Source organism: Aythya fuligula, chromosome 2 (genome assembly GCF_009819795.1).
Source record: "Aythya fuligula isolate bAytFul2 chromosome 2, bAytFul2.pri, whole genome shotgun sequence".
Lineage (NCBI taxonomy): Eukaryota > Metazoa > Chordata > Aves > Anseriformes > Anatidae > Aythya > Aythya fuligula.
This window is the reverse complement of record NC_045560.1, coordinates 97,660,222-97,678,416: the sequence shown is the minus strand read 5'-3', so window position 1 is coordinate 97,678,416 and position 18,195 is coordinate 97,660,222. Positions and strand designations below refer to the sequence as shown.

Genomic DNA, 18,195 nt, shown 5'->3' with positions numbered 1-18,195 from the left:
CATTATGAATGAAAGGCAAAATGGTGCTAAGGATCATTCTGCGTCTCCAGCAGAAATTCAGAGTGCTTTGGGCATTTTTTTTTAATTGCTTCACATAAGGTCCAATAAAAGCATCCAAAAATAGTAGTGAAAGATTTTGTGTAGCTCAGTGATGGAACCCAGTAGCTTTAAAGTGAAATGACTAACTGTACATGCCTAACCAGACACCATTTCAGGAACTACATAAAATGTTTTGCATCAGTACATAAAGCAAAAGCCAGCATTTGGTGCTAATGACGTGTGATGATGGTGGTACAAAACAAGGTCGGGAAAAAACAAACTTTTTTTTTTTTTTTTTTTTTTTCTATCAGGGAGAATTTATTGTGCAATCTCAAAATAGCTAAAGTACAAAAAAAAAAAACCAACACTTTAATCACTGTAGGATGAAAAGTGCTAAGGATAACAGCTCATGATTTGCAAGGAATCAAGCTTAACATATGATAGAAAAAAACACTGTAATGGATTTAACTGTAGAGAAATTTATTTGTAAATCTGGCTCAGCTATAGAGAAGTAAGCATAATGAGGAAAATGTAACATTAGGTAGAGAAAAGCCTTATACTAAACTTTGAACATGTTCATTTGACCCGTGTCTGAGTTTCAGGTTTCCTCCCTGCCCTTCCCACTTGTTAAAACAACAAGCACAAGAAACCCAACAACTCTTGGGTGTATTATCATAGTAAAACCAAAGCCAGACCTTACTCTCAACTGTGCTGTGGTGCCTTGCAGTTGAAAACCAGAGGAACTGCTGCAGAATTAACAATGCCAGTTCCTACAGTAGCTGCCATTGCCACCTCTCTTGTGGCCATGCTAAGGTGCAGGGGAAACGTAGCAGCAAGCCTGTATCGTCACCATGCGCTAAAATAAATTATCAGTGGTCTTCTTGAGGGTGCCCTAATATCTCTTTTTCAAACAGATCATTTTAATGTCATACTGGTGGAGAGAAGTCCCCAGAAGCAAGCTAGTAAACACTGAAATGGAAGGTACAGTTTGAAATTTAACAAAAAAGGAAAGTCTTTTGCTATAGAATGACCCCAACCAGTAATTTTAAAATGCTTCAGTTGACTTACTAGTATTTTAGCCTGAACAAATAATTAAATACTTCTCCAAATTTGAAGGAGAAAAATAATATACTAAAAGCAGTTACGTGCATAAGTTTTTCCTGTCCATCCAATCATGATTTTCCCTTCAAATTCTGCTACAGATCTGTGGACCCTGACTGCTTTGTTCCACTTGTAACTGAACTCTGCCTGTACCTGCAGTTAGTCCGGACACAAAACATCATTAATGCTATACCAAGAATTGGTGCTCACTCTCAGCGTCTCATCTAAACTAGTTTGACTTCCAAATTTCTCTTATAAAGTATATAGTTTCAAGCAGTAATTTCCTTAAAATGTTTCCTTAAAATGTAAGAGATTAGTGCATTAAATAATGTGTTAAATGTTAAGCATGTGTAACATATATGGACTATATATGTGTTAAGAGATGTTAAAATGAGTCATATATGATGTTGGCTCCTTAACCTTTTCTTGTCAAGTGATATGTGGTACTTACCTGTTGATACTTGCTTGTTTAGTGCAAGTTACTGTATTTGTTTCGCTTTAAACAAAGAATTCTAAAGTGCTCAGAGGCCAACCTTACAAATCAAATTAACTTTAACGAAACTGATGGTTTTGACACACTGACTCATTTTTAGGTCATTCATCATCCATTACTACCTGCTATGAAAAAGAAAAGCCAGATTCAGTTCCCGTCACTGGAATGTGAGAACAGCAGATGTAGCAGCTTCAGTTATTTAAAGTGTGGCCACCTCCTTATAAAAGGTAAGTTTCATTTGTCAAATATACTGTGTCTTTCCACAAAAGTCAGTGAAGTTTCTTTTAATTATCTCATTATCCCATCAAGTATTATGAAGTAGTTTGTTGTGACTTCTGTTAATGTATTAAAAGTATTTAAAAGAAATTAAATCATTAGTACGCCAGTTTTGTCATGTAAACAGTTTAATGAATACATAAACAAAGCACATATAAAGCAAGAGATTAAAACAAAATCATTACAATCACCATAAACTATATCAAAAACTTTTACAAGCATATTGCTTGCACAGCAGGTTTTACAAAACCAGTGTATCATAAGCAATACCACTCCCTGAAAACCAAGACCTGGAAATTAAAGATCACAGTATTTACTCAAAGCACATCATATACTAGTCCAACTAGCATTGCTTTAACTACTTGTCAACATCTTCATGGTGCTGTAGTATACATTAAAGCTTGCATGAAAAAAATGTGGATTGAGTTCAAGTGCAATAAGAAAAGAAGTATGGGTATTCGGATGATTACATAGGTCTGTGTTATTATTTGAAATCCTGGTTCCTAAATCTTTTGCCTTTGCAGCTTTACCAAAACTCTCTCTGTAGATCCCCATCACAGCCATTGCTTAACTCTGGCGTAGGGTTTGGAAATGAAGTTTCCAAAATTCTGATCCTACCCCCTGGTTCTGCTCAGATGGGTAAGTACTTAAGATACCTTGTGGCTGCAGGAAGGGAAATCTCTGTGGCTGCCTCCTATATTCCTTGCACCCAAACATGTATCTTGGGAAAGAAACACAGGTGCAAGGCTTCATACAGGCAACAGGACAACTTTACAAGTTTACACAGAAAACTGAAGTTAATACAAGAGAAGAAAAGTGGATTTAATCTTTCACTGTCTGGCTTTGGCCTATTATTTACTCTCATTCACAATATTTTAGTCTGTTGCTTTTTGGTTTGTTCCAAATGCAGTGTAAAGTTTAGTATGTTAATGAATATTGTTAAATCGGGACAGAAAAGTTCTTGTTTCGTAGTTAAGACTTTAGTAGGAAAAAAAAATCATAAAGAAAAATTACAAAAGCATAACCAACTGATTTAGTTGCAGTTGTTCCCATAAAAGAAACAAGTCAGTATTCAGCACATACTGAAGCTGAATACAGGCTAATACCTAAGAGGCATAAGGGAGATTTGATCATTTTAACATAAACTTGCTCAAACACTTTATAGATTACATCTGTAAAGAAGGGATGTAATTTATAGTTACGCTGTTGTGCTGCATGCTTCTTAAAGTGTTTGCACTGCAGTTTCTTTCTGTTGCCCTTTTAACATCTTTAATACAATTAAAATTAAGCAGAGTGCAAAAATAACTTTGCTTCGAATATTCTACCTTAAAAAATTGTGGAAGTACAAAATTCAAGCTGCTTTTGATTGAGTCCGCTATCAAAATCTTGATGCGGCAGGGGGTGGAGGGGACAATGGCAAATGAATTCACTGACCCGTAGAGGAGAAAGTGTTTCTGTACATTCCAGTACTTCTATTTCTATTTACTCCCATGGGACTCCCACGGGCTCTTAATTTAACTTCAGAATTCCATGATAAGGGAGAACCTGCTCCATGGGAGAAAAGGAGGCCACAGAACAGTCCCTTCTTTGTTCCTACCCCACCTTTCCTTACACAATAGTGAATATTATTCATTTATGTACTTTTCAGCTATGGCTGGAAGATGAAAATGCCTCCACAAAGAATTTATAATGTGTTTTGCTTGAATGTCAGCCCTAAATTTGTACAAAGAGCAAGTGTTGTCTTTGCATTCCAGTGCTTGCTGGTGTGGGTAGTTCAGCTACATGCTCCTACTGGGACAGGGGTTGGCTGAAAAGGGATGATGGTGAGGAAGGCAGCTGCAGAAATGCTTTTAAAAAGCTTCAAAATTTGGTCAGCAATGAGTGCAAGCAAATACGCAGTGCAGCTCCAGGAATGCTTCTACATCAAGCCTTTGAAATTCAACCTTGAAGGTGCTTTTCAGGGTATCCTATTTACCAAAGCCCTGTTTGCTTAGTGGAGTTTGGAAAACTGCCAGACTTCTTTCTTGTTCAGCTCTTCCACAACCACCTTTGGCATGTCTCACTACTCACACTACAATATTCGGCAAATTAGAGCTATTTAGGTTTTAAGTACAGATAAGACTATTAGCCCCCTCGCCTTCCTCTGTGTACACACACATAAATAAATGAAAGCACAAGCCTTCCTTGACACAAGAAACCAAAAGGCATTGATTCAAAGGCTAAATAAATAATCGTTTGTGGCACATTCTCAACATTTTCAGCACTGAAACTCTCCCGCAATGTAGCTTCCTAGGCTATGTTTTCATGCATCAATATTATCATTGTGGGAAACAGGGGTAGAGGTGCTTTGGCACTGGAAGGCAGTGCTAATGGGACTGACTTTTGCCAGAATAACAAAACTTCTCTGTGCTTCTAGACAAAATTTGCAAGCCAGGACCCTCAAATTAAATGCAGTAGTTCTTAAAAAAAAAAAACAAAACAAATCACCCCTAATTCTGTACAGTTTTTACAGATGTTTAAGTGCCTCAGAATAAGCTCACTGAACAGCAACAGAGATAGGACAGGTGCTATTCTGTCTCCTTGCACATGATTGATTGTAGAGAGCTGAAGGGAATCATAGCGATCATGTTCACCCCAAAGGACACAATACAGAAATCTGTACAACTTGCAGCCACTTTTCAGTCATCGCTACTAAAAAGTGGGTTGGTTGGTTTGTCTTATTGCTAGGCAAGAATGTACACACCTCTGTATAGTCTGTAGGCAGAATTTAAGTTTTTGGCATTGTTTCCTTGGTATAAAGAGCATTTTGTATATGATTTTTCAGTGAGTAATACAGTATACAAATACACCAGCAAGAGTTGAGCTAGCCAACCAGGTTGCAGAATACAGCAGCATTGGGAACAGTCCGTGACAGCTGTGAGATGAAGAAAAGTGGCTTTTCTTCCTTCTCACAGCAACTGCTTGTTGCACGTTTTAGTTGCTGTATGAACATCCCTGTAGTTAGTTGCTAAATCCTTGTTGTAAGCATTATCATCACAAGCACTACTGTCCCCGGTTCGTTAAGGGGAGCAACACCATGACCAGAACACGCAGCGTGCTCAGCACTGGTGACAAAGCGGGAGAAGCTTTGGTAGTTCTGGTCTTAAGGTCCCAGAGTATTTTCCATCCAGTGCTCTACACATTGCCACAGCTCTGTAGGGAAGTGATCACAAACCCGCTGTAAATCGCAGTATAACACCCCAATGAAACACCACAAGAGGGCTGATTTGGGAAAGCTGCGTGTACTGACCCATCCTAGCAAGCATCGCGGGTTAGAACTGTTGAACAGACAGCAAAGGTTGTCAAAGGTTACCAAAAAATTCGTGGCCAGCCAACAACTGTGAGCATTATGTTTTGCAATACTTACACTTTGAGCGACTACATCAAACAATAGATTTAGCTAAAATTAAGATTTTAGGAGTAGATCCATTCAAATGCTTATGTAGTGTGTAAACACACAAACACAAGACTATTTTCACCCTTTGCTATGTAAATGATATCTTAAAGTTTGCCACTCAGTGAACTCATTATCTGCAAACTTATCAAAGGATGCAGATTAATCCTGGAGTAGGAAAGAATGCAGCATCCTTTAATCAATACCTTGTTTTTCTATTCAGAACAAAGAAATGGTTTTGTTACACAATTCCTAGTATGAAATGGTTAGAATACAAGTCTTTGCTTCTTACCAGAATAAAAAAAGCAGCTGGACTATTTTGTAATGCTATCAACTGACCTTAAAACATGCCCTTGTGCAAGCAGGCTGAGAATCTGGCCACAGTTCTTTTTCCACCATTTATTTCCAACTCCGTCCCGTAATTAGTGCCAAACTATCTAGCCATTGTCTTGCATTTAGTGCTTTCATCCAGCTCCAGTTTGCAAATATTTGAAAACAACACACAAAAGCAGACTGATGTCTCTCTCTAAAAAGCACAGCATACAAATGCATAGAATGCACCGCATAAAATGTTCATAAAAGTTCCTCTCGGTAATGTTTCTAGAGACACCTGGATTTCTAATACTCCTTGTTATGACCCAGAAATAGCTCCTCATGTTTCTCAGATCTATGCTTTTTTTTGTTGTTGTTTTCAGATCAAAGCCAAGCATTACATGACACAACTGCAAGTACTGTCTTGCTGGCTAAGTCAACTCTTGCATTATAGCAGTTACACCTTCTTTTTAGTCCCACCCTTCCTTTTTAATTGTACTTTATTTTGTTGTAGCTGTGCAGTTCTCTATTCCTCAGAGCTCACCTTGCCCGAGCCCCGCCGGGGAACGTGTCTTTCACCTCCAAAGAATCTGCCCAGCGAGTCAAGTAGACCCGAGTCTCTGTGCCTTGGAGATCCATGTCGAGCATGGTCTGTAGTGCTTGCAGAGGCCATTTTTGATCCGTGCCGGAACGAGGAGCGTTTTTGCGAAGCCATCAAATCCGAATTCTCTGAAGCTGCTGCACTGTCCTCTTGGATGGTCTGTAGCTCGTCTGACTCGGAGGGCCGATCTTTGAAGGTGTTGTCTTCTCTTCCTGGGGCATCTCGGGAAAAGAGGCGGATCAAGTGGGGGCGACCGCTCGTGTCAGCTGGGTTGGCCTCGGGCCAGGCATTCTTCGGGTCTGCTGCGCCTTTGGAGTCTGTCACCGCTGGGCTCTTCGTGGAGGTCCCATTGTTCTGGTTCACATCTGCCTCTCCTGCAAACAACAAGGATGAGATATGAATACAGGCCTGTGAAAAACAGCCCGGGAACAATGCTGCTTTCTCTCCCTGGCCTTGAGATGGCCATTTCATACAAAACCCGTAAGCTGTGCAGTTGCAGCGAAACTATGTTCTCTAGCAGCCTGTCAGAACATTAAGCTATCTTGCAACTGAAACGCTGATGATGTTCTCACACAAAATTTGAAGAAGTTCTATGTGTGTTTTTTTTTTGTTTTGTTTTGTTTTTTAAACTAGTGTTTGTAAATAGATTAATACTTGTTAGAAGCACAACTGAAATTAACTTTATGTGGAAGATTTACTGTTGATTGGGCTTTCAGGCATGATGTCTGGACAATCAGATTTCCAGTACTTCCCGTTGTAGACTGGAACTCTAAACTCTGCTCTCTGTCTCCAGAACAGGAAAAAATATAGTTAAAGTAACATGCCTGGCTGTGTCTTCTCAACTGCATATTCCCCCCCGTGCTGCCAGAGCATCTCTATGCTTCAGGTCTGTCCCCATTTTGAATTTCTCACTGTTACTTCATTAACAACCAAAAGCATAATGAGGCGTTGAGGGTTTTCTTTATTATTTAAATTGTCCTCACTTCAAAAAAGTGGAGAATACTTGGCTGTAATTTTCTGCTTTGTCTCCCATAATAGTTTTTCCTCCATGTGTGAGCCTGGCCTTCTATATATGATGTCCTTGCTCTGATGCTGATTGAAGGCCTGGAGCAAAATGATATAATATGCATTTATTACTTGTGAAAAGTGATGATAAGAATTACCAGAACCTGATGAGCATTTAGCCAAGAAAGGAGCCGAGGCAGACCTCCTTATTATAAGTGAATGAAGTGTTTGCTGCCTTCTCTACAGTTGTGTTCTGACACATGCAGTAAAATATCTGAAAAAAATCAGTTACAGCACACTCGATCCTTAACATCTGCTTCTACAAGTGACATAAAACTTAGCGCTTTTTCTTACATTCTACACTATTATTCCTACTGCATCCAACTGAGGAATATATCTTACCACCAAAGAATACTAAAAAAAAAACAAACAAAAAAAGTATTAGTGGGTTACTGCTTGGGAAGTAGCCTTTAAGCCTTCAGAGTAAATGCTTCTCACACACTCACCCCATGTTAGGAAGACCATTTTTTGGAGTTAACAGAACTTGAAAATGCATGATAAGTTGCAGTCAGTCACGTATTACCTTTAGCTTTAGGATCTTCTAATTATCTCATTCCTGTTTGATTTAGTCTTTTTTTCCATAAGCAGGAGCAATTCTGGCAAATACTGTTATGTTTGTAGCCAAGGCTCAAATACTTCACTAATTCACCAGAGCAATCTTAGACTTGACACAGTCATTTCAAATTGCTTTTCCCACCCACAGGGCACTGAAGAAACCTCTTCTCAGGCTGAGATTAATTCTGAAATAAATTTATGGATAACCGCACAAGACAGTAATGCTGGTTTCTGCAAACAGACACCTGCTACTCACCAGGCTACAATTTATTGTCATCAGTCTGCTGCAGTTTTACACAGCTTTTCATATAAAAATACATCATGCAATTCTACCGTGCACCTTTGGAAACTACCTAGAAAATGTTGGGGAAAACTTTGAGAGGTTTTTCTTTGGTTAAAACATTTGAAAATATTCCTCAGGAATACTATTATTTAACCAATGTTAATTGCAACTTAAGACCTCATCAGTGGAGAAAAGGAAATTATTTGCTGTCACCTTTGTGATTTTGGTTTTCCTGAAAAGATGATTTCAGATTTCTTAGGAACTATTAAAACCCTCGACTGTTTTTCTTAGTCAAATGAAAGAGAAAGTAACATCACGAAGATGTGACACTTTCTGAAACGGCAAAACATTTCAACTAGCAGCTATAACCCTAGATTCTATACCATAATACAAATCCATTCAAGGCCAGAAAAAGAAAAATGAACAAAAGAGCTATTGTATTTAATTAAATGCATTAACAAAACACTAGAGCATCTGCATACTAATATTTTTTACAACAGTTGTGCTTTGTGTCTCTGAATACGTGTATTGGTAAGCAACAAAGGGCATTTGTGCCATAAAAGTAGCTTCTCCCAATGCATATGCAGCGAGATGCGAAGTATAAATCTGTCTGTATGTTCTATTTCAGTAATGAAAGCATACATTTAAGTTTTCTTATGGAATTTTTGCACACTTCAGTGTTTTCTAATATTTCAAAATATACAACTGAGAGATACTGTTAATATTTGAGCTAAGTAAGCCAAGCCTTCACATGCATTTGGAGAGTCAGACCCCTTTAATGATACCTTAAGGATAACCAGAACTAATGGCACACAGAGAAATATGCCTATTGGCTGATTCAGTAACAAATGTTTAGACTTCTTCCATTAAGGCCCATCATAAATGCAGTGCACACAGTACTGATAATTTCTTTGTTTCTTCCGGCAAGACGAAGCCCTGCTTTGACAAGGTTGTCTAAGACATAGAATAAACAAGAGCACCCTTCCTATAGCATGTCATTTGTACAAGAAAAAGCTGCCCAGGGAAGAAGAGAGCTTCAGGCTTTTTTTTTTTTTTTTTTTTTTTTTTTTAATTTCTTGTAAAATGGGTTAATTTTAAGAGTACATATAGCAGAATGCATTGCCATAGGCATAACTGAAAGGCTACTAAAGTGTATGCTCTTGTATTCGCATTTAAGTGAATAAAGACATTGAAAGCTGTACAAGTGGGAGTGTGGGAAGCACATTTCCTTGCTTCATCCCAAAAGCAAGCAGGGATCTGTCGCTTCAGGCACAGCAGAAGACTACTCCTGCAGGCAATATCACCTTCCCACAACCCCTCGAGCAGTGCAGCTCTACAGCTTGCCACTGGCACAGCTTTCCCTGGCCATGTTGGTGACAGTGGCCAATCTGTTTGCTCCCTGTACGTGCAGTGACTCCCAAAATGAAGGAACACGGATGGACCAACAAATCCAGTCTCTTAGTGAAACACAATTAACAGAAATGCCAGGAGTGCTTTCAAAGAAGCAATATTAAAACTAACTCCCATTGCCTGCCCATATGAGTCATGCCCCATCTCTATTTTCACAACCACCATGCCTTAACGCTCAGTTTGGCAGAAGCAGTTTATCCCAGTTCTTGGGAATCAACACTCTTGTATAAGCCTCAATTTAGCTGGAACCTCTCAGCCCTGTGGCTTGAATAGCTACTATCAAAACTTGATTTATACGAAGTGAGATCTCCATCTCAGATGGAGATTTTACAAACATCAGAAGTAGGTAATCAAAGTCACAATACTGAATACTTACTACATTTTACAATAACTACAGATTGCTGTTACTGATTACTAATTTCCTTCTTGTTTCCCTCTTTTTCTCCAGGTACAAAGATGAAAAAGATCTCACTTAACTTTAGGGACCTTTTGAATCAACTTTTCTTTCTGTGTAAGTCATGTATATTTATGAAGTGGTGCTCTTCAGCATAAAAAATACAAAGTATATTTCTCCTCTCTCTTCTATGATGAGACAACTAGATAGTTAAACACAACACAAAACAGTTAATCCTAACTATATTTCAGTATGTTTACTGAAATGCTGATGATAAAATATCAAAATTTTATACTGACTTACCTGTATTTAGTCATTTAAACAGTTGAAAGTTACACCTAAAAATTACTCAGCTTCATAATGACTAAGATTTCAAGATGTTTAGTAAACTGAAGTAGTAGTAAGGTATATGTGCAGTGTACAGGAAGTAGTTTGCCTTGCATTACTTGGAGAGGCTGAAAAAAGTCTCTTCTGGAATATGTGGCTTTTAGTAACTCTAAGGGTAACATAGAGACATTTGAAAGAATGGAAAGGACAGAAAAAGCCAGTCCAGCATCACTACACAGGAACTGCAGCTGAGGATGTTTGGGTTCCAACTCTGCATTGAGATCATAGTGCTGTTCAACAGTTCAACATTTGTCTTTTTTTTTTTTTTTTTTTTTTTTTAGGCAGTTCAGTTCTAATATTTAGACACAGTGATATGCTATGAAAGCCAGGGTCAAATAAAGGTCAGGCCAATTCAACACTTGATTTCCTCAGAAACACGATTCAACTATCTGGTGCTCAGCAGCATTGAGTAGCAAAGGCAAGTGTGGAAAAACTACTTAATCTGTGGACCAGTGCAGGTCATCTGCCAGAAATACCAAGGCCGGTTCTGGCTCCTCCGCCACTGGAGGTGGTGCAGAGGAGCACTGCACCACTTGGTGTGCAGTGGGAGCACCTGCTGATCAAACTAAAAGAAATGGAGAAAAGACAATGACAGAAGGGGTACAAACCAATAAACTGGTTCAGCAAACAAGGTTACAGATCTCTTGGTCATTTCCTAAGTGGCTGAAGAAAATAGAAGAGTTTTCTGATCAAAATTCTTGAGGAGGTTGCACTTGCTCCCTTGAGTACCACTGAAAGGTACAGTCCAGCTCCTGTTTTGTACTCTGACTGCAGTGCAACTCACAGCAGAATGGCACATCTACAGCAATTAGGCTTCAATAAGTAAGTATTTAGGCTGAGAGAAAAAAAGAATTATGTTTGCATTAGTCAATCTGAACTGCAAAGTTTGATTTCTCATTATGTATGCTAAGATACAGCAGACAAAAATGGCTCTCAGCCTAACTTTACTGATTTGGTTAGAAGGCAATACGCCATCAGACATTTTACTTCACAGATCTATTTACCAGGTTTGTCTGATGCTTGTCAAATTGTTGGAAGTCAACTCTGACCAAATACTTCTGTCATGAATATGCTGCATGCAGCATAATGGTGTGAAGGACAGTTGGTCATAGCTCTGAACACAACCCAAACCAATCTGCTAGTGCATTTAGCCTTTACACAACTATTTTTCCTATTTCCCTAGCAAAACAAGTGCAGAGAAACGTGTGTCTCGTAATACAAATCCACATGAGTTCAATGCTCCAGTTGTAGTGAGCCAAGAGACCACTTCCATTACAGCTTACTATATTCCCTCCCTCCTTGACAAAACTTACCACTGCTGGGAAAAAAATCCACCCAAAGTTTTCTATAGCTTCAATGTAACTTTGTAGCACAGGATGAGTATTTGCAGAGGAAACTTAGCTTTTGCAATGAGTCTGTCAAATTGTAGTCCTTTGGACTTTTCCCCCACAAAAATGACAAACCACCTGCTAAGCATAAAATGCAATGCTTTGACTCTTCACTCACTGCCCACCTCAGACATTACAGAGCATATAAGGCTCTTCGCAGACAAGAATAAAAGGGCTTCTATTTCATTGATTAGCCCAGTACACTTTTACCCTACTCTGATGAAGCAGTGGATAATGGGTATAAAGTGGCACAATTTTCCTCAAACAAAAATAACAAAACCAACCAGACAAAAAACAAAAACAACAATACATTTTCAGAGCTGACATTAGACTGCATTGCTGTGGCCCAATGAATGAAACTTTCACTTAAGATTTCACTTAGAAGAAGGTGAGGAGCCTGCTAGATGCTGCTTTACATGCACCCCTGCTGACTGAGGGAATAGCAGTTCTCAGCCAACCTGTGCAGGAAGCATTATGCCAACCTAGGGCTACTGCCAGCCTAAAAATGGATAGAACACATATGATCTATTAATTGCTAGACCGTTTTTAGTATCTCTGTCTTGGCATAGCTACTGACTGCTCAAACACCTCACTGCTCCAAGTGCACCCTGGCCCTCTCTCTCTGAAGAATGGTTGATGCAGAAACAGAGCTTGCCCTTGCAGCAGAGCTCGTGTGACAAGGCAGAAAGGTTTTGATGGGGAGAAGGGCAGTGCCAGGTCACATCCAATTACAGAAATACCTGTCTTTGCAGGCTCAGCAGGAGAATGGGATGACAGCGTGCCGACACTATTTATGCTCAGATTTTGAAGGAAAGAAATACTGCATTCAGTTAGGGGGAATAGGAGGGGTTCTCTCTACTTTTGGTGTACTTTGTAGTGGGGGAGAAATTCACTTTGCTTAAGAGAATGCTATTCAGCAATTCTTTCAGATATTAATTACTGCAATATGAAAGATGTAAGTACAAATCCTTACTTAATTTCTGATACTAACTTAAAATGTATTCCAGAGCTGCTGAAAGAAACTCCAGTGTTTGACAAACATTTGTGACATAATTCACAGCCAGGTATTTCACTGGGTAAGGTGCTCAGTAAAGTCTCCCTTGAAATGACTCACAACCTGCTTCCCCAGGGGACACTTGCTGGCTGCCAAAGGTGTCTGTAATACCAGTGCTGTTCTTCTTTTGACACCGAGAAAAATAAACCTTCCATCCACGCTGACCTGCCAGTTTCTTCTCAGTTCCTTCAGTGCTCAAGGGAGAGTAGGTCTGACTGCGATCCCGAGATGCACCATTTTCAGGGCTTCCCTCAGCTACGTGAAACGTAGTTCCCAGAGCTCATGAACCAAAGCTGGAAAAAAAATCTATCTGTGAAGTAGATTATCCCAAAGGTTACTGATAAGAGAAAAAGGGTTACATGCAGACATCTCTCTGTAAACAGTATCTGCCCGATTTTGTGTCAGTTCTTTCAGAAATGTGAGACTGACTGAGAGGGGAAAAACAAAAGCCTTCAATATCCTGTAGGAACAGACTTGGGCTTGAATGCAGCTGAATCTAATTTTTGCTGCTTCTGGTCCTCTAATACTGATTTCCAGATCTGACATTTTTCTGCTTGTGGGACAAGAAAGGACTTTTGGATTTTAAGTACTGGGCCCTGTCACTGCACTGCTTATGCAAGCAGCAGCAGCTTGTAGGGGTTCCACAGAATCTGCTTAAAATAAAAAACACTGTTCAGTGTGCTGACAACTGTTTCGAGGTCACGCTTACATGGAGGCACACTATAAAATTATAAGCATCACAACTAGTAAATTATGTTATTTAACAGCAAATATCACACATCTTCTTCTAAATTTGCCTCTTTCAGTTCAAGGACCCAATGCTTAAAAACTAGATGATAAACATGAAATAGAATAGATCCCTATAGTAAGCAGCTCCTGGTGCTGGGTGTTAGTGTGGTGTTCTGTTTGGTAGGGTAATTACACTGATCTTTTCAGCTTATGTGGTAAAACCCAAACACAATCAATGACCAGATGAGAACATGCAAGAATGTGATGTGTAGCTGGAACGGTGACACTCTAATGAAAATGCTGAAGTATTACCTCTTGAATTAGCAAACAGCACCTAATTTTTACAGCCCTGGCTGTAATTTAATGATTTGAGAGGACTGGGTCTATGAAAGAAAAATTAAAACACACTGTACATTCATTACAGTTGGGTTCAGCATTATTATTCCACTGAAGGCAACTAAGTTTTATGGTATCACTGTGGTATAACTACTAATACCGAGTCAAACAGATTTTGGATATACCATCACCAGGGTTCCCCCGCTGGAAAATTCACTTATTGTGAGGCTTTTCACCAAGGGGCATATAACTCCTAGCATCTGCATGTCAGAGATGTGAAAACACTTGCAGTCTGTGCAGCAATAGCTCAGTGCTGTAGTCAGTGCCCAAAGGCTGGATGTTAACAGGAAGCACATGTGGTTACTGTGGGCTGACATGCGTTAACGTCCTGTTACCCACTGTGAGGGGCTGCTCTCTGGGAGCCAGCTTTTACACTTGATGGAAGAAAAACAATGTCATGTCATCCCCAAACTTGTTTACTCTGTGTTATTTGTCTTCAAGTAACTTCTTTTTAACTGAAGAAATTTAGCCCTTCTCACAGATGCTCAGTTAAAGCAGCAAAATGAGCAGTGACAGCAGCTGAAATAGCCTCGTTCATTATGGCCATGTCAAAGGAAAAAGATCACAGAAAGACAGCCCACAATGTTTTTCAAACCATAGGAACAGCAGCAGTAATCACATAGCAACTATGCGTCTTCTTCCATTACAGACAATGCTGAACATATCAGAAACCAGAGGTACAGACCATTTTTTCTTAAACTTACTCTAAAAGTCACACACTACCACCAGATTCAACATGCAAGAAATTAGCAGGGGGCAGGGAGGATGTTACATGTTTCTTTGAAGCTGCACTGAGCTTCATTTCCTCCTCTTCCCCTGTTGTAGTTGTGTTTTATTTAAACTAGAGGATATATATATTTCTGCAGTGGGGTGATGCATCTTTGTACAGACTAACCAGTAACTCTCAACTTCTGAAGTCTTGCAGAAAGGCTCTCTATCCATCTGCTGCCCTTACATGTAGATGGTCAGTGCAGTTAGGTAAAGAAAAGTAATGACTTGGGAGTACATGGTACCAACTGTAACGAGAAGAAAACTGTTCTGGACTTTGTTATTTGCTTCCTGGGTACTCAAAGGTGATTTATGCTTATGAGCACAGGAAAATAAAAGTAAAGAAAAAAGAGGCGTTCAAAAAAGGTAAAAATATCCCTCATGGAAAAGTTATTTTTGATATCAAGGTTGCAGTTAAAACCAACCCACTCGATTGCACTAGCTACCTTGCACTCTGCGTGTTTCCATGCAGCTGGTCATTGGTTATCCCTGCCACTGCCTTACAATGAAGAGACGAAGTGAAGCCCACACGGTGGCCTACCATTGCAGAGGAATGCAGCAGTGTAGGCCTGGCTTGCAGCCTCTCGCTCTTGTTTTCCAGAAATTCTGGCCTTGCCTCCATTTGCTGAGGGTTACAAAAGAGAATACAGAAAACAAAAAAGCCTGTGGTTGAAACCAGTGGGACTTGCTATGGCAGAAATTTGGAATCTATGAGAAGCATGTGGCAGTTCTCCATACAACCCGCAGAGGTTTGTTGTTGGAGGTTTTTTTTTTTTGTTTTTTTTTTTTTTTGTTACACACACAAAAAAATAAAAGAATTTTATCCACCCACCAGTTTCAAAGAAAAATGTTCCTTTGTTGTTACTAGAACATATAGGTTTGGTTTAATCTTAAGTATCTCACAAAGGATCCTCCCACAGTAAAATGAGCTGGGGCATCATTTTTTAAAAATAATAATAATAATAATAAAATAAAAAAAATGTTAACAACAATGTTGTGTTGTTAAAGGGGAAAAATGAAATCACCTGTTTGATCCATCAGCATTTGTCATCCTTACAAATTGTACAACTGACCAGTAATAAACAAAGGATTGCTTGATGTTTTGTCTTCTCTGCTAAAGTCACATTCAGCCTGTTAGGTTGCAAGACCTGTACACATCACCCCCACAAAAGTAATTGCACGTCAAAAGTACTAGCACTTAAATCAGATTTTGCAACAACTCACGTTATCTTTTTTATTTTTCACAAGTCACATTTTTCTGAGAAACAACCTATGCCCTTCAGTGCAACTGAGTATACAGTAGTAAACTTAGATTTCTTCCATAATGCCATAGGGAAGCAGGGCCTTAAAATCAGCATAACTGCAGGTGAAATGAATGAGCTAAGGGCAGTGACCAAAGCATCAGGTTCAAACCAGCTGTAGCATATAGACTGTTAAAAATTATCACATAGCTAGCTCCTCCAACACTGCACCTGGTGACATTACTGGTTTTTCTTGACCAGGAGTTAAGTGTACACGTTAGAGATTATACTTAGGAAGAATACATTGCAGAATAAAATACAGTTATAATAACCAAATATGCTGACTTTAAGAAACACTGATTGTAACAGAAAAATTACTTACAGACTACAAAACCTTCCTTAGATAAGCTGCTTTTCAGTCCTGCAGAGTAAAACTGTTGATGTGTATTAAGTTTTCCTGGCAATAACTACCTAGACCTAACCCCAACAAAACACTTCACAGTAGTAGTAGTAGTAGTACTGCATATGAGTTATTCATATGTAAAAGAATATGAATGCTTGTAGCTCCCCCAAAACCCACAGTATTGACTTCATGGGTTTGTGACGCCACTTCAAACTTTGAATTCCAAGATAGATTTTTACAGAGCAGACCCAAATTAAAAACAAATTGCAGTGATGTGGCTGATCTATTTGGTTACTATGAATTACCTGCAGGATGCTGTAGTCAACATGCTTGAAATGTTCATGCATGCTTTTGGTATACAATGATATTTCTAGATTTCTCTCTTTTCACTATGAATGTATTTGAACTGAAGCTTTCACTAGAAAGCCCACTTGAACTCAGAGAGTCACCATCATTACAAAATCTGCAGTGAGGGGAATTACTTTGGTAATTTTTAGAAGAAGAAATTTTAGAAGATCCACCAGAGTGCCATAAATGATATTCAGACCCTGAAGTGTGTAATTTGTTAATATTTCTAAAAATATTTGAAATGTTGGGGCACAAATGAGCCTATAGACCCTTTTACATTTTCTCTACAGGACTTGAAAAAATACTGAACACTTTCTAAAGGCCAAAAAAGGGCTATAGAGATGTTCAAGGCTGTCTGAAATGCAGTTCTCTATGGGCAGAACAATTCCACAACTGTCAGACACTGTCTTAGTGTGACATTATCTTCACTTTGGAATTAATTTTCACCTTACATATGTGGTGAAAGGACAGAGAAGCAAAAGCCAGCAGGAGTCTGCATGAAATTTGGTCGCAGAGCTTGTCATATCCCAGAAACTAATGGGTTACTCTATGGTTTATTTTCTTTAAACTTATCTTCTTCCCACTTAAAACACTATTGCAAAATGATAAGCTTATCATCAAAGATAACAAGCTCTTAACTGGCTCATCCCCAGCCCAAGGCAGAGCTCTGTGCATCCCCACTGCTCTCACGTGCAGTACAACTGCCCTTCCTTGCTGTCCCCCACCTTGTCCTTCCTGAAAGGCCTGTGCCCAGCATGGTGGGTGAGCTATCCCACCTTGTCTCTGTGAGATCTCAGTGAGATCAAAGCCCTGCCTGGGATATGTGGGTGGCAGCCTGCATATCCTGTGAGGATTCAGATCGAGAGCTGTACTTCCAGCTGTGTCCAAGATGTAGGAGAGGCAAGAGGATGAGAAGACCCAGGCCATGACCCACATCTCCTGCTCTGCCCACAATGCTGATAGGGAAAGAAGCTCAGACCTCTGTGGAGAGGAGACCCACATAACCAGCTGATTCCATAAGGTACAAGACACGAGGACCTCTGTACTCTTTGGGAAGTATAAAACCAGGCCATGAGCTGCACCTCCACTTCAAGATGGTTGGACTTGATGACCCTGAAGGTCTTTTCCAGCCTAGATGTCAATGACAGACAACTCCTGTCTGATATGGGAATGAACAGCGTGTGGTTGTCATCTGCAACACCAGCTCTGCCTTTGACACGGACAGTAAGAAAAGCTCCTTGTGCAGCTGGGATGCTGAAAGTAGTGCTGGTGACGGCAGCAGATTCAGCACGCTGACTCTAAACCCTTAACCAGTAATCCTAAATTCACCTTTGGTGACATTATCTGAAAGGCCTGCCCCTAGGGAGAGCCCCAGACCCCTGGTGTAGGGTTTGGCCCAGCAAGTGCCCGTGGTGTGTGTACCAGGCCAGTTACTGCCACTGCGACCTGGCTGATTTTGTTCCCCACAGCACCTGGTCTCACGCCTTGTATGGCACCAAGCGGACAGACCTCCTTCCCA

The 18,195-nt window shown here is 39.7% G+C and overlaps 1 protein-coding gene across 2 annotated transcripts in view; it reads right to left on the bottom strand.

Moving 5' to 3' along the window:
* Nucleotides 1-18,195, bottom strand: part of MBP (myelin basic protein) — an 89,496-nt gene that overhangs the window by 13,472 nt on the left and 57,829 nt on the right. Inside the window, exon 3 of one of the 2 annotated variants that reach the window (XM_032180611.1) lies at nucleotides 6,199-6,629. In XM_032180611.1, coding sequence (XP_032036502.1) covers nucleotides 6,199-6,629 — 431 coding nt within the window. Of the gene's footprint in view, nucleotides 1-6,198; nucleotides 6,630-18,195 lie in introns of those variants that run through there. The other variant, XM_032180612.1, reaches the window with a different exon arrangement.